We start from the raw sequence: 15,896 nt of genomic DNA, 5'->3' as shown, positions 1-15,896 counted from the left end.
CCTCCTATCAGTTCCCCACTCTGGCCAGCCCAGCACCCAGATTTGGCCAGTAGAGTGGAGGGGCTGACAGTGAGCACCTGGAGCAGGGCACAGCAAGCAGCATGGACATCTCCAGGACTGGTTGATTGAACCGTTAGGACCCCCTGATGGGGGGGATTAGCCCCATCACTACTGGCCCTTTGCTACCAGTGACCTGCATAATTGGAAAATGCTAAGTTTCTGATAATCCTAGGGAATTGATTGACTTTTAGATTCTCTTTTGTTCACCCATTTGCCAACCTGGGACGACTGTCAGCAGCTCCTACAGATCCTCCTTACTACCAGAGAGTTGTGAAAGGATCCAGGCCAAGGTTCGAACACTGGTCCGGGCTAATGGAGAACCCACTGCTAACCAGGATGCCATTAATGAATCTTTTCCTCTTTCTCACCCGACATGGTATTTCAACACGGCTGAAGGTAAGGAGAGACTCCCGGTCTATCACCAGCCTCTGTTGGGGGGTCTCAAAGTGGCTGCTCGCAAGCCCACTAGAGAGGAGAGCCCAGCTGCATTTTTAGAAAGGATAATGGAGGCCTTCAGACAATATACACCCATGGACTCTGAGGCTCCAGAGACCAAAGTCATGGCTTTTGTTAATCAGGCGGATCCAGACATTAAATGGAAGCTACAGAGAGTAGAAAGGCTAGGGAAAAAAAGAGTATTCAGGATTTAATGGCAGTCGCTGAGAAAGTTTTTAACAATGGGGAGAGCCTAGAAGAAAAACAGGTTAAGGCTAGTGACTGGCAGACCTGCAATTTAGCAAACATATTGCTTGACACTGGGAGATATTAAAGAATGGAAACAAAGACTAAATAAGATTGCAAAGGGACAGGATACAGAGGAATGTAATTATAAAGCTAAGTTGAAGCAGTACACCTTTGCTATGGTTCACATTCACAGGGCTATATACAGAGAATGGGGTCTGTTGACTGTGGAGGAAAAGACAATCAAAAACAAGGAAATTAGCCACCTTATGGCTTCCCAAAAAATTAGCCATCACACATTGCCCTGGACATCAAAACCTAACACCCCCATAGCCGGGGGAATACTATGGCCGACAGGGTGGCAAAGCGGGCAGCCCTACCAACAATTTCCTCCACACTGGTCTTCAGTCTACCAGATTCTGGGAGCACTTGCTTGCCTGAGAAACCTCAGTATACCCAGGAAGGTATAGATTGGATAGAAAACCTACCCATGGTCCAATGCATAAATGATTGGTATTGATCTTCGGACTGTAAGATTATTCTTCAAGAGAAATTGGGCAATGCAATTCCTCATAACATGCGTAACACCACTCACATGGGCACCCCAAAAATTCAAGATTTGATGAGACATGCTCAAAAATTGAACAAATTGTTGCCAGTTGCAAGGCCTGCCAGCCGACCAATGCTTTCAAGAGCCCAGCCGATCCAGACTACAAGGAGATAAGCCAGGGACATATTGGGAGGTAGACTTTTCTAAGGTAAAACCCGGCAAATATGGATATGAATTTTTAATAGTTTTTGTAGATACTTTCTCAGGATGGGTGGAGGCCTACCCCACTAAACATGACAGCTCAGATTGTGGCTAAGAAATTATTGGAAGACATCTTGCCAAGGTATGGATTTCCTGTAACGATAGGATCGGATAATGGGCCTGCATTTGTATCCAAGGTAATTCAATCCTTAACATCTGTTCTTGGGACAAACTGGAAATTACATTGTGCATTTAGACTCCAGAGCTCAGGACAGGTAGAAAGAATGAATACAACCCTAAAAGAGACCCTAATGAAATTAACCATAGAGACTGGCGGTGACTGGGTGTCCCTCCTTCCCTATGCCCTTTCTAGGGTACACAGTTCACCCTATTCACCCTATATATTAGGATTAACCCCCTTTGAAATTATGTTTGGAAGACCACCCCCATGAACCCCAATTTATGAGTCAATATAATAACTAAATTTGATGATCATAATTTCCTCTGCTCCCTCCAAGCTCTACAGCGGGACCATTGGGATGTCTGGCAGAGACTGAAGACTTTTTATAAGACTGGACCACTCCCCAAGCCTCACAGCTACCGACCAGGTGATTGGGTGATTGTCTGCTGCCACAGACGATAAAACCTCGAACCTTGTTGGAAAGGACCTTTTGTTGTCATCCTGACCACCCCCACTGCTCTCAAAAGTTGACGAAATTGCTACGTGGGTCCACAATACACACGTCCATCCTGCAGATCCCTTTCCTGCACAAGAAGACTAACTGCCAGAATGGAAGGCCGTCAAGGACAACAGCCCCCTCAAACTAAGATTTCAGTGCATCTAATCATATGCCTCACATTTGTTATGATTTCTGTTTGCAGGGGTTTGGGGTCCCCTGAGCCGCTGAACCTTCATCAGACTTACAGGTGGGAATTGGTCCGGTGGGAAGATTGGACTACAGTAGGAGAATTTGTGGGACCACTGGAGAGTGATACCCCTCAATTTGTAACCACCTTGTGTAAGCTTGTACCTCGCGAACCTTGCCTCAATTCCATTGGGTTTTATATGTGTCCTGCTGAGGGACCCAGTTATTGTAATTATACCAATCATTATTACTGTGCATACTGGGGATGTGAGACAGTGGCCAGTTCATGGCCAATAGACTCACAGGCCAAAGACAAAGATGTGAAAGTTGATTGGTGGCCCCCTAGCTGCCGCCGATATAGAGGAATAGTTGCGGAAGCTGGGGGAAGTTTCTGTGAACAAATTACCATAAACATCACTGACCCAAAAGATCCTAAGTGGACTGTAGGAAAAGTATGGGGCCTCAGATACTATGAAGTGGGGTCCGACCAGGGCGGACTGTTCACCATCCGGAGATTTCCAGTATTGGCCACCCCTACTTCAGCCTTGGGCCTGAACCAGACAATAGCACCTGGCCTAGATTTTAACACACCCTCCAACTCCTCAGGGCCAGATGGAGTCACTGACATGACTCCAATTTCCACGCCCATGCCATCTGGCAATGCCCCCCAAAACTTTCTGTGAGAACTGTGAGTACCTGGGTGGTTCTTAATGCTTCCCATCCAAACTTGACAGTCATGCTGGTTGTTCTATGATGTTAGATTCCCCATCCCCCATTATGAGAGAATAGCAACACAAGAGAAATATAACAGTTCTTCTGATAGTAGTGCGTACAGCTGACAACAGAAAAACAAGGTTAAACTTACCTTAAGATCTGTGGCTGGACAAGGATTATGCCTAGGCCAAGTGTCCCAACCCCATGGCCAGCTTTGTAACCAAACAGGTGCCATTATTTCTGCTCTTGACTACCTGATTCCCCCTGAAAATGGGTGGTGGGCCAGCTCCGTGCTATCCCCATGTGTTCATGGCAAAGTTCTGGCCAAGAACAAGGAATACTATGTATTAGTACAATCAGTAAGTCTCTAGGATATATTATCACCTGGACCAAGAAATTAATCAGAGATTAGATAGCTCAATGACAAAAAGCAAAAGAGAGCCCCTCACAGCCATCACACTTGCAGTGCTCCTAGGATTAGGCTTGACTGGGGCAGAAACTGGAGTCGTCTTTGATTCTTCAGAACCAAATGTATCATGGGTTACAACAGGCCATTGATGTGGACATAGAAAGATGAGAGACCTCAATATCTCACCTACAGGAATCCTTAACATCCTTAGCAGAAGTTGTCCTTCAAAACCACAGAGGATTAGATCTTTATCTTCAGCAAAGAGGATTGTATGCAGCACTAGGTGAAGAATGCTGTTTTTATGTAGATCACTCAGGAGTAGTAAAAGAATCTGGCCAAAGTTCGAAAAGGCCTCGCTAAGAGAAAGCGAGAACCATCAGAAGAATGGTTTGAATCTTGCTTAATACTTCCCCCTGGTTAACCACCCTGCTTTCCACTCTATTTGTCTCTTGTTCATCTTGATATTGTTGCTTACTTTTGGCCCCTGTATTCTCAATAGATTAGTCTCCTTCGTCAGAGAACAAATTAACACAGTACAACTGATGGTATTAAGATGCCAATATCACCCGCTACAAGAGGGAGCCATGATTGGATCCCCTAGTCACAAGAAAAGGGGAGAATGAAGAACCTTGGTATAAGTCCTGCTGTCTTGGATGAGGGCACCATTTCGTCAGTTAAAGTTTCGTTTCTAGAAAACATCGCAAATAACTAGTCAGCAGATGACAGCTTATAAAAAAACAGGAAATTCCCACAGTTCCCCCACGTGAGATAAGGTCCACTTGCTTCATCACCCACCAATGAGTGAATGCCAACTTGTATTTTTTAAAATGTCAATCAATCACAAGTGAATAGCTGCAATTCCCCTTGGACCATATGAGCTGTAATAACACTGTGCTGTTCTGCCTGGGGGCTCACAATCCTGAACCACTGTGTCGGTGACGATCGGTGCCCAGGCTCGAGCTTGAATAAACTGCCCTTGTGCGCTTGCACTGGAGTCAGTCTCCTAGTGGTCTTTGGGAACTTTGAGATCTGGACATAACAGTAACACCTTAATCAAGTAGCAATGGTATTTGACTCCATCGAAGTCGTTTGGGAAGTTTGCTCCAAGGACTTGGGCCTCATCTGCAATCTGAAGGAGAATTAGGAGATACACAGGAGAGGGGGGAAGCACAGTCTCCAACAACAGCAGGAGGCAGCTTTATGTCTAGTTTGGACACTTAAGGGAAATTCTAACATAATGGGAAACCACTGACTTGAAATAGAAGGTAAAAAGAAGGCCATGCAACATGGTTGCATAAACTATTTTGAGACAACTGTGGATTGTCTCAAAATATGTACATGCTTTGACGCTGGTAGTAACTTCTTGAAGAACTGTAGTGCAGTATCGCAACCAGAATATTGATGAGGATTCGGTATTTACCCTTACCATACCCACTTCTATTCCTCCACCCACTTTGTCAACCCCTGACATCTGTTGTCTATTTCCATATATTTTTGGTCCTTAAGAAGTTTGTTTCCTTCCCCCACTACCAGCGTTCTTAATTTTGATGAAGTTCAACTTAAAATTTTTTTTTTCTCCCAGAACTGTGTTTTTCACATCAAGTCTAATCTCTGGGCCCTAGATTCTTAAGAATTTCTCTTTTGTGTTTTTTTTTGAAGCTTTATAATCACACTTACTGTACCCCCTTTTGATTAGTTTCTGAGATTTGGCCAATGGACGTTCTTTTTCCTTTTGCCTACAGTCCAGTTACTTAAACATCGTGATTAAATCTACTTCAGAGTATGTTTCTCTGAGCAAAGTAACTAGATAATGGATGCCTCCTTATTTTCATAAAACATTTATATATAATTTCCATGACAGGAGCCAATGAGAGACATGAGTTAGAAGGTTGCTGTCTGGGTCAGTGTTGTGGCACAACACATTAAGCCTCTGCCTGTGACACCAGCATTGCACATGTGCATCAGTTAAGTCCTGGCTGCTCCACTTCCAATCCAGTTCCCTGCTAGTGTGCCTGGGAAAGCAGCTGAAGATGATCCAAGTGCTTGGGCCTCTACACCCATGTGGGGGACCTAGAAGAATCTTCTGGCTGCTGTTTTTCGATTAGATTCAGCTTTGGCCATAGCAGCCATTTGGGGAGTGAATCAGGAGATTGAAGTTCTTTATTCCTTTCAAATAATAATAATAAATCCTTTAAAAAGTACATTAAGTTTCTCAGAGATTTTTATTTGAAAGATTTTACAGAGAGGAGAGACAAAGAGGATCTTTCATCTACCGATTCACTCCCCAAATAGCCACGATGACCAGAGTTGAGCTGATTAGGAGCCAGGAGCTTGTTCCAAATTTCCCACGCAGATGTTGGGGCCCAAGGACTTAAGCCATCCTCCCCTGCTTTCCCAGGTCATAAGCAGGGAACTGGGTCAGGACTAGAGCAGCTGGTACATGAACCTGCACCCATATGGGATGCCATTGCTAAAGGCAGATGATCAGCCAGATATACCACCACACTAGGCCCCAAGAAGTAATGAGGTTTGATCTATAGTGCATTTTAAAATAGGGGATGGCTGCTTACCTTCAGGGGCAATGGCTTTTTGGGTCATATCATAAAAACCAGAGCCTGACTCCATTTGCCAAGGCTCTCTCAAGACTTAAGTGGCTTACTTTGCAAGGTTTAACTGTATTTTTCAAATGACTAGCCAGTCAACAGTTCCACTGATTGAATAGTATACCTTTTCCTAACTTGAAAGATCACCTTTTTCTTTCAGTTTATTTGGATTTTATTTTCCATTGTATTCCCTGTTCACTTCTACAGTGGTACATACATGTATTTTTTTTTAAAGATTTATTTTTATTGGGTGCAGCGGCGTGGCTTAGCAGCTAAAGTCCTCGCTTTGAACGCCCCGGGATCCCATATGGGCGCCGGTTCTAATCCCGGCAGCTCCACTTCCCATCCAGCTCCCTGCTTGTGGCCTGGGAAGGCAGTTGAGGACAGCCCAAAGCCTTGGGGTCCTGCACCCGCGTGGGAGACCTGGAAGAAGTTCCTGGCTCCTGGCTTCAGAAAGGCACAGTACCGGCTGTTGCGCTCACTTGGGGAGTGAATCATTGGACAGAAGATCTTCCTGTCTCGGACAAGGTACCTGTGTCCCATATCAGAGTGACTAGCTTGGATACAGGCCCTGGCTCCTGACAGTGTGCTTACTAATGCAGACCCCGAGACGCAGCAGTGATGGCTCAAGTAACTGGGTTCCTGCCATGCATGTAGGAGACTTGGACTGAATGTCCTAGCCTCCACTCTAATCCCAGCTCAGCCCTGGCCTCTGCAGGCATTTGGGGAGACAATGAATGGGAGTTGCCTCTGTCTCTAAGCTAGACAGACATCCCAACAGCTTCCATCTCTGAATCAAAGATTTCAAATGAACTGGAGGGCCCCGTGTGGTGGCCCATTGGCTAAATCCTTGCATGTGCTGGGATCCCATATGGACACCAGTTTGTGTCCCAGCTGCTCCACTGCACATCCAGTTCCCTGCTAGATGGCCCAAAGCCTTGGGAGGACCCTGCACCCAGATGGGAGACCCAGAAAAGACTTCTGGCCTCAAACTGGTTCAGCTCCAGTGGTTGTAGACACTTGCAGCAGCGGATGCAAGATCTATCTCTGTTTCTCCTTCTCTCTGTAAATCTGCCTTTCCAATAAAAATAAATGGAAGGAAGGAAGGAAGGAAGGAAGGAAGCAAGGGAGAGAGGGAGGGAGGCAGAGAGAGACAGACAGACAAAGAGAAAGAAGAGAAAAAAAAAACGGAAAAAGCAAGATCAATTTTTAGTTCTTCTGTGGCAGGGGTGTGGATTTGTTTACTGATGAAAACTGATTTAAAAAGAGGAAACTGATAAAATTGAGAAGTACTGGGTAAATGGTCTCCAGTCATGTTTCCTTCCGTTAATTTTCCGCAGAGCTTGTTTTCCCAAAAATCTAAAATGTACATCCAGAGGCAGGTGTTTTGTTTAGCTGTCAGTAACGGTACTAATGTTCCATTTTGGAATACTTGGGATTGAATCATGGCTCTACTTCCAATTCTACTTCCCTGCTTATGTACTCCCTGCCTAGGAGGCAGTGGGTGAGCTGGATTCCTGTCACTGACATGGAAAGACCTAGATTGAGTTCCTAACTTTGGTTCAGGTCAACACTGACCATTGCAGGCATTTGAGGAGTGAGCCACCAGATGAAACTTCTGTGTATCTGTCCTCAAGTTAATAAAATTGCCCATGTAATCATTACCTCCCCAGGGGCCTTGAAACTTTTAACAATGTCCCAATGCTTCTACAAAAATGTAAAATTTACACTGGCATATAAATTATTCTGTTGTTTAATCATTTATAAGCTGGGCCTTGGCTAAAGTCGCCGCCTTACATGCGTTGGGATCCCACATGGGCACCAGCTCATACCCTGCTGTTCCACTTCCCTTAGAGCTCCTTGCTTGTGGCCTGGGAAAACAGTAAAGGACAGCCCAAAGCCTTGGGACCCTGCACCTGCGTGGGAGACCCAGAAGAAGCTCTCAGCTCTGACCATGTGGCCACCTGGGGAGTGAACCAGTAGATGGAAGATCTTTCTCTCTGTATATCTTACTTTCTGATAATAAATAAATCTTTTAAAAAAAATTTATAAGCCAGCAACTTTAAGAAGCACCACAGTAAGTGCTGTTATAGTTAACAAAACAGGATTGGTCTTCACACCAGTGGAAGTTAAGGTGTAGCCGGAAAGGCAAACAAATGAGTAAAATTCTGAAAATTTGATACAGGAAAGGAAATAAGAGGCAGTAAATAGATGTCTCTGAAAATGAACCAGGAGGAGGGCCCAGCACCGTGGCCTAGCGGCTAAAGTCCTCGTCTTGAACGCCCTGGGATCCCATATGGGCGCAGGTTCTAATCCCGGCAGCTCCACTTCCCTTCCAGCTCCCTGCTTGTGGCCTGGGAAAACAGTCGAGGATGGCCCAAAGCTTTGGGACACTGCACCTGCATGGGAGACCTGGAGGAGGTTCCTGGTTCCCGGCATCGGATTGGCGCGCACCGGCCCGTTGCGGCTCATTTGGGGAGTGAATCATTGGACGGAAGATCTTCCTCTCTGTCTCTCCTCCTCTCTGCATATCTGACTTTGTAAAAAAAAAAATAAATCTTTAAAAAAAAATGAACCAGGAGGAAGGATAATGTAAGTAGAGACAGTAACAAAAAAGCTAAAGGCCTTAAGAAATGAGAAGGAATGAGGAACTCGGGCACATACAGAGTGACTGAGCTTCGGTTAGAGGGACTCTTTAGTTTTATCTAGGCAGACGATGATATACTGCAGGCAGATTTTTAGAGGGAGCTAAAGAATCCCATCTGACAGTTTGTCAAAGAAACATGAGAGCTAAGTTGTCTTCAGCTAGATGCAGAGGGGAGGGGATATAGTAACAGAAGTCATAGCTGTCTCATATTTTTTTTAAGCTCTTAAGCCTTTCTAGTTGCTGTTTCCTATCTCTGAACTTTTAAATACTCATTATCCTTTTCTGGTAACTTCTTGCTTGTTCTTCCAGACCCATCAGGGCTACGATCTTCTATGCCATCACATCGGGCACCTACCTCACCTCCACTAGTACAAATCACTGAGGTTTGTGCTTGCCTAACCCCCAAAGGCGGTAAGCTTGAAAACCAGAGTGCCAGATTCCATGCAGGGCTTGTTAAAGACTGAAGCAAGGATTTTCACCAATTTTCAATGTAATCTTCACTGAAACTTCATGCCAATCTACAATGAGAATTGACTAGAGGGATACTGGATAGCCACGGATTAGCCAATCTGTGGAAGGAAGTAGCACACTTGTCATTCGTGCTCTTTTAAAAACGGCACTGTCTGGGGGCCCGGCGCCGTGGCCTAGCGGCTAAAGTCCTCGCTTTGAACGCGCCAGGATCCCATATGGGCGCAGGTTCTAATCCCGGCAGCTCCACTTCCCATCCAGCTCCCTGCTTGTGGCCTGGGAAAGCAGTTGAGGACGGCCCAATGCATTGGGACCCTGCACCCGCGTGGGAGACCCGGAAGAGGTTCCTGGTTCCCGGCATCAGATCGGCTCGCACCGGCCCGTTGCAGCTCACTTGGGGAGTGAATCATTGGACGGAAGATCTTCCTGTCTCTCCTCATCTGTATATCTGACTTTGTAATAAAAATAAAAATCTTAAAAAAAAAAAAAAAAAAAACGGCGCTGTCTGAACTGCACTTGTTGTCAATGCAAAATACCCCTGCACTGCTATAGACAGTATGACATACCACCACTTGGGCTTTCATTTCGTCCTTTTGTTTTATTCAAATGCCAAAACATTAAGTTCCAAAATACAAATTATAGTTATATTCAGCTGTGTTTAAGTTAAAAACATTGATTATGCTTGATCAACAGCTTTCAAAACTCAGTGTAAGCAGCTGTGACTAAACATCTCCCAGCCCATTTCTGGAAAATCACCCTTACATACTTAAAAACTACTCCCAACTTCCACTCTACAAAAAAGAAAATGATGCTGTGTGAGAAGACAGCGGGCAAAGTTATCACCTGAAAGACTTCCTGAGAGGGCCTGGAACCATCCCTAAGGACTCCTCTTTTCTGTTCCATTCTACATCCAACGGCTTAAACACTTACAAAATGCAATTGTTTTTTCCAACCATAAACAGGCACCTCACATCCCTTTTATTACATTATAGAAAACGTCAATATCTTATCAATAGGATTTAGAGTCAACTCATAGTTTAAGGCTCATAAAGAAAAAAGGAAAACTCAGAACTCCTGAAACATGAAAACAAGTATTTAAGGGTATGCTGACTTGAACAGAATCAAATGAGATTGAAGTGAATGAATAATGCAGAAGCTTGCATCATTATAGTAGAAAAGAAAAAGCTTAAAAGATACTAAAATATCTTAATATTTATGGAATTAAGTGATATGTTTTTAAGTTCAAAAATCTCACTCTCATTTTTAGTTTTGCTCAGTAATGGAAGTTAGTAACTTCTGCTTAGTGTGAGCACATTCACGCTGGCTGATAGCAAAACAGACTTCAATGTTCTATTAAGTTAAACCAGCCCTGCACCCTACCCCCACCTAGACAAAAACAAAAACAATGCCCACAAACAACAACAAAACCCTAGTGTACAACAGAACACTACCTCATTTAGTTAAGCACCTGGCTGTTACTGTGATTGATAGAATTAGATGGGTCGTTTTTTACTAAAGATGTAAGCCAGGCTTCAGTGTGTCTACTACTCACCTACAGTGTTAACATGGAGCAAAGATGGCAAATGATCAAAAACAAAAATGACCTTTTAAAAAGTGCCAGCTGGGAAGTAAGTGTCATGCATTAGCAGATAAGACTAAGATTATAGCTAAAATCACTGAAATATAGCTTCTCAGGGTGTTTTTCCACGAAATTTTTAACTATTTGGAAACATCTGACCTTTATGATGACTAAAATTCTAGTATTTTCTGGAGGTAAATGTGAGTAGAAAAAGGTAACACTAAAGAATAGTATCCCAATATTTATTTTAAAGAATTTATTTTTCCATTTGTAGAGTATCATAATTGTAAAATCCATAGTAATTGCAATACCTGCACTGCTTCAAAGAACTCCAAAGAATTTTGTTGAAGCATATTTTTAAAAAATGGAACCAAAATAATGTACATTTTATCTCTAAACACTGTGTTATTAGAGTCCACGTAATGTTCTCTGTATAAATCAATGTGATATTACTATAATATACATGATCTGATTCTTATCCTAAAGGCTTCTGACCATGTATGATATTCAAGACAGATCCAATGCCTTTAATGTCAGACTGCAGAAACAGTTACGGCCCTAAACAATGGAAGGAAGAGCTGTATTTACAGGAGGGTCTGACGGTTTAGCTATTGGCAGCATCTGCTTGGCGAGGCCATCCTTCCTCTTCAACTCCAGAGTCATACTCCTCTTCAGGGGATTCTTTTGTTGGAGCCCTACAACACAAAGCCATGTCTGTTTGTTTTTCAGAGATAAAAATTAGAGGGGTTATTCCCAAAATAGTAGATTAGTTTTCCTAGCTTAAAAAAAAAATCTGCAAAAACTGAAAATATCAAGAATACTTTTAACATTTTGATTACTTAGAGGTGAAATCTTTAAACAGATTACACAACAATGACTTGTAAGTAAATCTCCCCCATTTTTCCTAAGAAAATTACTAAAATAAATGGACAAGGTTTCAGTTGTGAAGGTTTAAAAAAATTCTCCAGAAAATAAGGTAGCATCTGTTATTTCAACTGAAATGTCCTACACGTAAGCATGTGTATGGTGAATAAATTGGCTACCTCTGACCAAAACTGATTTCAAATTAGTCAAAATTAAGACATAAGCCACCATAATTCATTTTTAAATGATGTACCAATGCCATTAAACAATAAAAATAAAAAACTGCTGCTAAATAACTAAGTCCATATAAAAATATCATGGAAAAACTGATTAAAAAATTGAAAAATAACTAAGGTTGTTCAAAACCAATCAACTGCTTTTAACATTATCTCAGAGGATAAACCGAAAAACTAACATACTTGGTGACTGAGGTTACTGGAAGACTAACCTTTGCCGAGCACTGAAAAGAAATACTGAATAAACTAGAGATCAATAAACTATAGCTTACAAGACAAATTCAGCTCCTTGCCTATTTGTGTTAAGACAGATGTGCTGGAATTCAAACAAGCTCCACCCCTCACACCTCACGCACTGGCTGCTTTCCCCTTTGAGGGCCGTGTCCCTGCACAGCGCACAGCCCAGAGGTATTTATCCAGCACTTAAAGCAGCAGGCTCCCAATATAAACAAAGCAGGGAATGTCAAGCAGCGGATCAAATCTGTTAACTGGTGTTACTACTGAGAAGAAATATTGTAAAACAAAAATTTGGGTCTTAAGAAAGATATGAAAAAAGGTCATTTGTTAATTAACTTTCAAAAAGAGGAGCCAGCATCTTGGTAACTCCATGTTAAGCCTCCACCTGCAATGCCAGCATCCCATGTGGATGCTGGTTTGAGTCCCTACTGCTCCACTTCCAATCCAGCTCTCTGCTAACGTGTTCGGGAAAGCAGCAGAAGATGGCTCAAGTGCATGAGCCCCACCAACTGGGAAGAAGCTACAGGCTACTGCTTTGGTATGGCACAGCCACGGCCATTATGGCAATTTGGGGCAAGAAAAAGTGGATGAAAGATTCTCCTTCTTTCTCTGTCTCTCTCCTTTTTTCTCTGTAACTATGCCTTTCAAGTAAATAAAAAATCTCTAAAAGACTCAAAAATAATATTTTATAAACTCAAGACTTCTACAGAAAATCTGAGTACTACTTTTCTTATCAATATAAGCATTATGTTATTCTATATGAAAGAACAGTAAATCACAACACAAAGGACCAATAAGAATCTTAAGTTTTTGATCTGTTCTGGTTTGAAAATACACTTTACCGAATGTATCCTGGTTCCTTTTTTCCTTCTACTACTTCTTTGTCAACTTCCACACAGACAATATCAGAATTAGGGACTTCAAACATCGGTTCTAGTAACAGTTTTTCCTAGAGAGATAAAAAATAATAAACCACATGGAAAACAGATTGACTGCATACAAAATTCTATAAGCTAAACATTGAATATTGGTCACTGAAGAAATACATCTGCATGTCTATGACACATCAAAATTCAATGTTAAAGTCACCATAGAAGCTTTCATATTCTTTATGTTAAAGCAGCTTCAAGCTTAATTTTTTCATTCTCTAAGGCAGGGCTACTTGTGTGCAGTTCTGCCTATTTAGGGACATGCAGCTGTTACTCAGAAGCCTATCTGGCATTACATGATGGAGAGCCAGTCAACTGGTAATTCTTTGAAACTAGTTCAAAGTAAGAATAGTTCAAAGTTAAATCATCTCTACTAAACTCTTCAATTTGAAACTATGACTTCAAATGAGCATTTTTCTCAAATGTTGTAGAAGAAATAAAAGTTGTTTACTGTAAGAAACCAGTTTGCCTATAGTTAAGGGCTAAATTCTATTCCTTCCAAAGGAAGACAGTGGTTGAGCATATTAAATTCCCTAAAAAATGTCAATGGTATCACCCACTCTTGTAATCTCATGTTTACAAATCCGTCTTTAACACTGTAAGTCCAGAACTCGATCAGAGGGTATAACCTCAGGTTTATCTGTGACAAAGGCACCGTTCTAATCAAGTCTTACTGAGATGAGAGAACTGAGAGTTAAGAGTGAAATCTTTAAAAGGAATAGGTGCTTTCTTGCAAACAGGTAACAAAATAGTAGCCCATTATATAGCCAGACATGGAGGGCAGGCGAGAAAACCCTAGGGATTAGAGTGGGTGTTGTTAGGATCTGTAACAAGAAGTAAATTCATACCATCATCAAGAAATTGAGGATAAAATGTCATGGTATCTACATCTTACAAATAAGTGAAAAAAACTTCAATAGGTTTAAAAAATCATGTGGGCTTATTAAAAAAGATCCACGCAGAATGTCCTGAAATTCTCCTTTCCAAATCCTTTGTTCATTAATCATAATATATACGTGTGCTTTATTCTGACCATCTTAGTTTCTTTTGGAAAAAGGAAAAAGCAAAGAAAGCAAAATACATTCTGGACCACCGAGTCTTTCGCTGCTACCTATTACAGAAAAACTCAATCTTCAAGATATATTCCCCAAAGAAAAACAGGTTAAGTTTAATACTCTCAAAACTCAGACCAAGAAACTGCTGGGGTCCGTGCAGTAGGTGTGGATGACACAAAGGTGTGAAGCGAACAGCTCCCATGTTTGGCAGGGCCCGGGGGAGCTTCCAGATGTTTGGCAGAGCCCAGCGGATTTCTCTCTGACCACCTTGATGCTGTTTCACCCCGTTTGCATGGACACTCAAACATCCCACTAAGAATTCGGTAATCTATTGAGGCATTGTTTTTTGCCTCTGTGAGATGGCTTTTGCAACCGATGTAAGCTTGAGAGTTAACGTCACTGATAATGTCTTGGTGAGTGGGCCTTTGACAATTTACACACAGGAGCACAATTAAGCCCATGCCATTTCTGGACACCTTATTGTGTAATTCCGCCACTGCCTCAGAATCTCGCCCAGACATGTAGCACATCTTCTGGGAGAGGGCTTGATATATATCCTAAATATTAATGCAAGTGATGGGAGAGCTGAAACTGCTATGGCAATAAATATAGTTATTGTTATCTCAAAGGCTAGCCTGTCTTTGCAATTTTTTTTGGAGCACAGAAAATGTAACTGTTTTAGTCACTTCTATAATTTTTAGCTAGAGGAATTAAGGATGCTTTTATTAAGGAAATATGCTCTTAATTGTTGTGTTATTGTTTATGGGCTTGTAGAGCCTATAGTTGTAGGGGGATTTAATATTTGAAACTTTTGTCTTGGATTTTATGTTTTTTCCCTTGTAACCTATTTTCCCTTTAAATAATGGGTAAATTGTAGAAATAGAAGTGTGGTAGGAATGTAATACTGATTAGCAGATAATCACATGTGCCTTGGCCTTGGAGTCCTGGCTGTCTCTCCATGACTACTACTGAAGAATGAATAATGGCTTGCTTTGAATAGTAAGAATATATTATTTTGCAGAATTATCTTTAGGGGCACCTGCTTAGCCCTGAAGTGCAGACGAAATGACCAAATGTCTGTATGTGCCCTCTTAGTCTTGAAGTAAAAATAGAACAATTAGTTCTGTAGAGGCTTACAATGTGTCTGAGTAAATAAAAAGGACAGCTTCTTGAGCTATAGCAAGAGCACATGAATTGGCAGTGTCCATGTCTTTATCGCTGACTCCATGACTCCACACACTCTTCCCAAGCTCCGAACTCAGCTGGAGCTGGACTCCGGCAAGAAACTATCTTTTTTGTAGCATAATGGTGACTTACCATTATGGACCGAAGGCCTCGTGCACCTGTTTTTCGTTCTAGTGCCAATCTGGCTATAGCTTTCAAAGCATCCTCAGTAACATTGAGTTCACACTAAAAACACATGAAAGATAAATAAGAATTTAAATAATTATTATAACATTTCCTAATTACACAGCATTTGTTCTATTAACTATCACTACCTGCCACTTTTGTTAATCTTAGAATCATAGTATTTTAGAACCAAAAGAAACTAAAGCCCTGACTTCACAGATAGCTAAGTTCCGGAAGGTTAACTAAATTAATTCAAAGTCAGAAGCTACATGTTTGTTTATTTTAAATTTTTTTGTTGTTTGCTTTCTTACTTGAAAGGCAGATCTATACAAAGAAATAGAGACAGAAAGATCTTCCATCACTGGTTTACTCCCCAAGTGGCCACAACAGCTGAACTGAGCTGATCCGAAACCAGGAGCCAAGAGCTTCCTCAGGGTCTCCCAAGTG

At 42.0% G+C, this 15,896-nt stretch overlaps 1 protein-coding gene across 2 annotated transcripts in view; it reads right to left on the bottom strand.

The window, feature by feature from the left end:
- Positions 1-11,019: 11,019 nt before the first annotated feature.
- Positions 11,020-15,896, bottom strand: part of CLPX (caseinolytic mitochondrial matrix peptidase chaperone subunit X) — a 34,742-nt gene continuing 29,865 nt past the window's right edge. For both annotated transcript variants that reach the window (XM_004577981.3, XM_004577980.3), the window contains 3 exons: positions 15,417-15,509; positions 12,958-13,064; positions 11,020-11,473 (listed from right to left, as the gene is read on the bottom strand). In XM_004577981.3, coding sequence (XP_004578038.2) covers positions 11,383-11,473; positions 12,958-13,064; positions 15,417-15,509 — 291 coding nt within the window. In that variant the 3' untranslated portion in view covers positions 11,020-11,382. The remainder of the gene's footprint in view (positions 11,474-12,957; positions 13,065-15,416; positions 15,510-15,896) is intronic.

Source organism: Ochotona princeps, chromosome 6 (genome assembly GCF_030435755.1).
Source record: "Ochotona princeps isolate mOchPri1 chromosome 6, mOchPri1.hap1, whole genome shotgun sequence".
In the NCBI taxonomy this organism is placed as follows: Eukaryota; Metazoa; Chordata; class Mammalia; order Lagomorpha; family Ochotonidae; genus Ochotona; species Ochotona princeps.
Note: the sequence above shows the minus strand (reverse complement) of the source record. Positions and strands in the feature narration are given on the sequence as shown.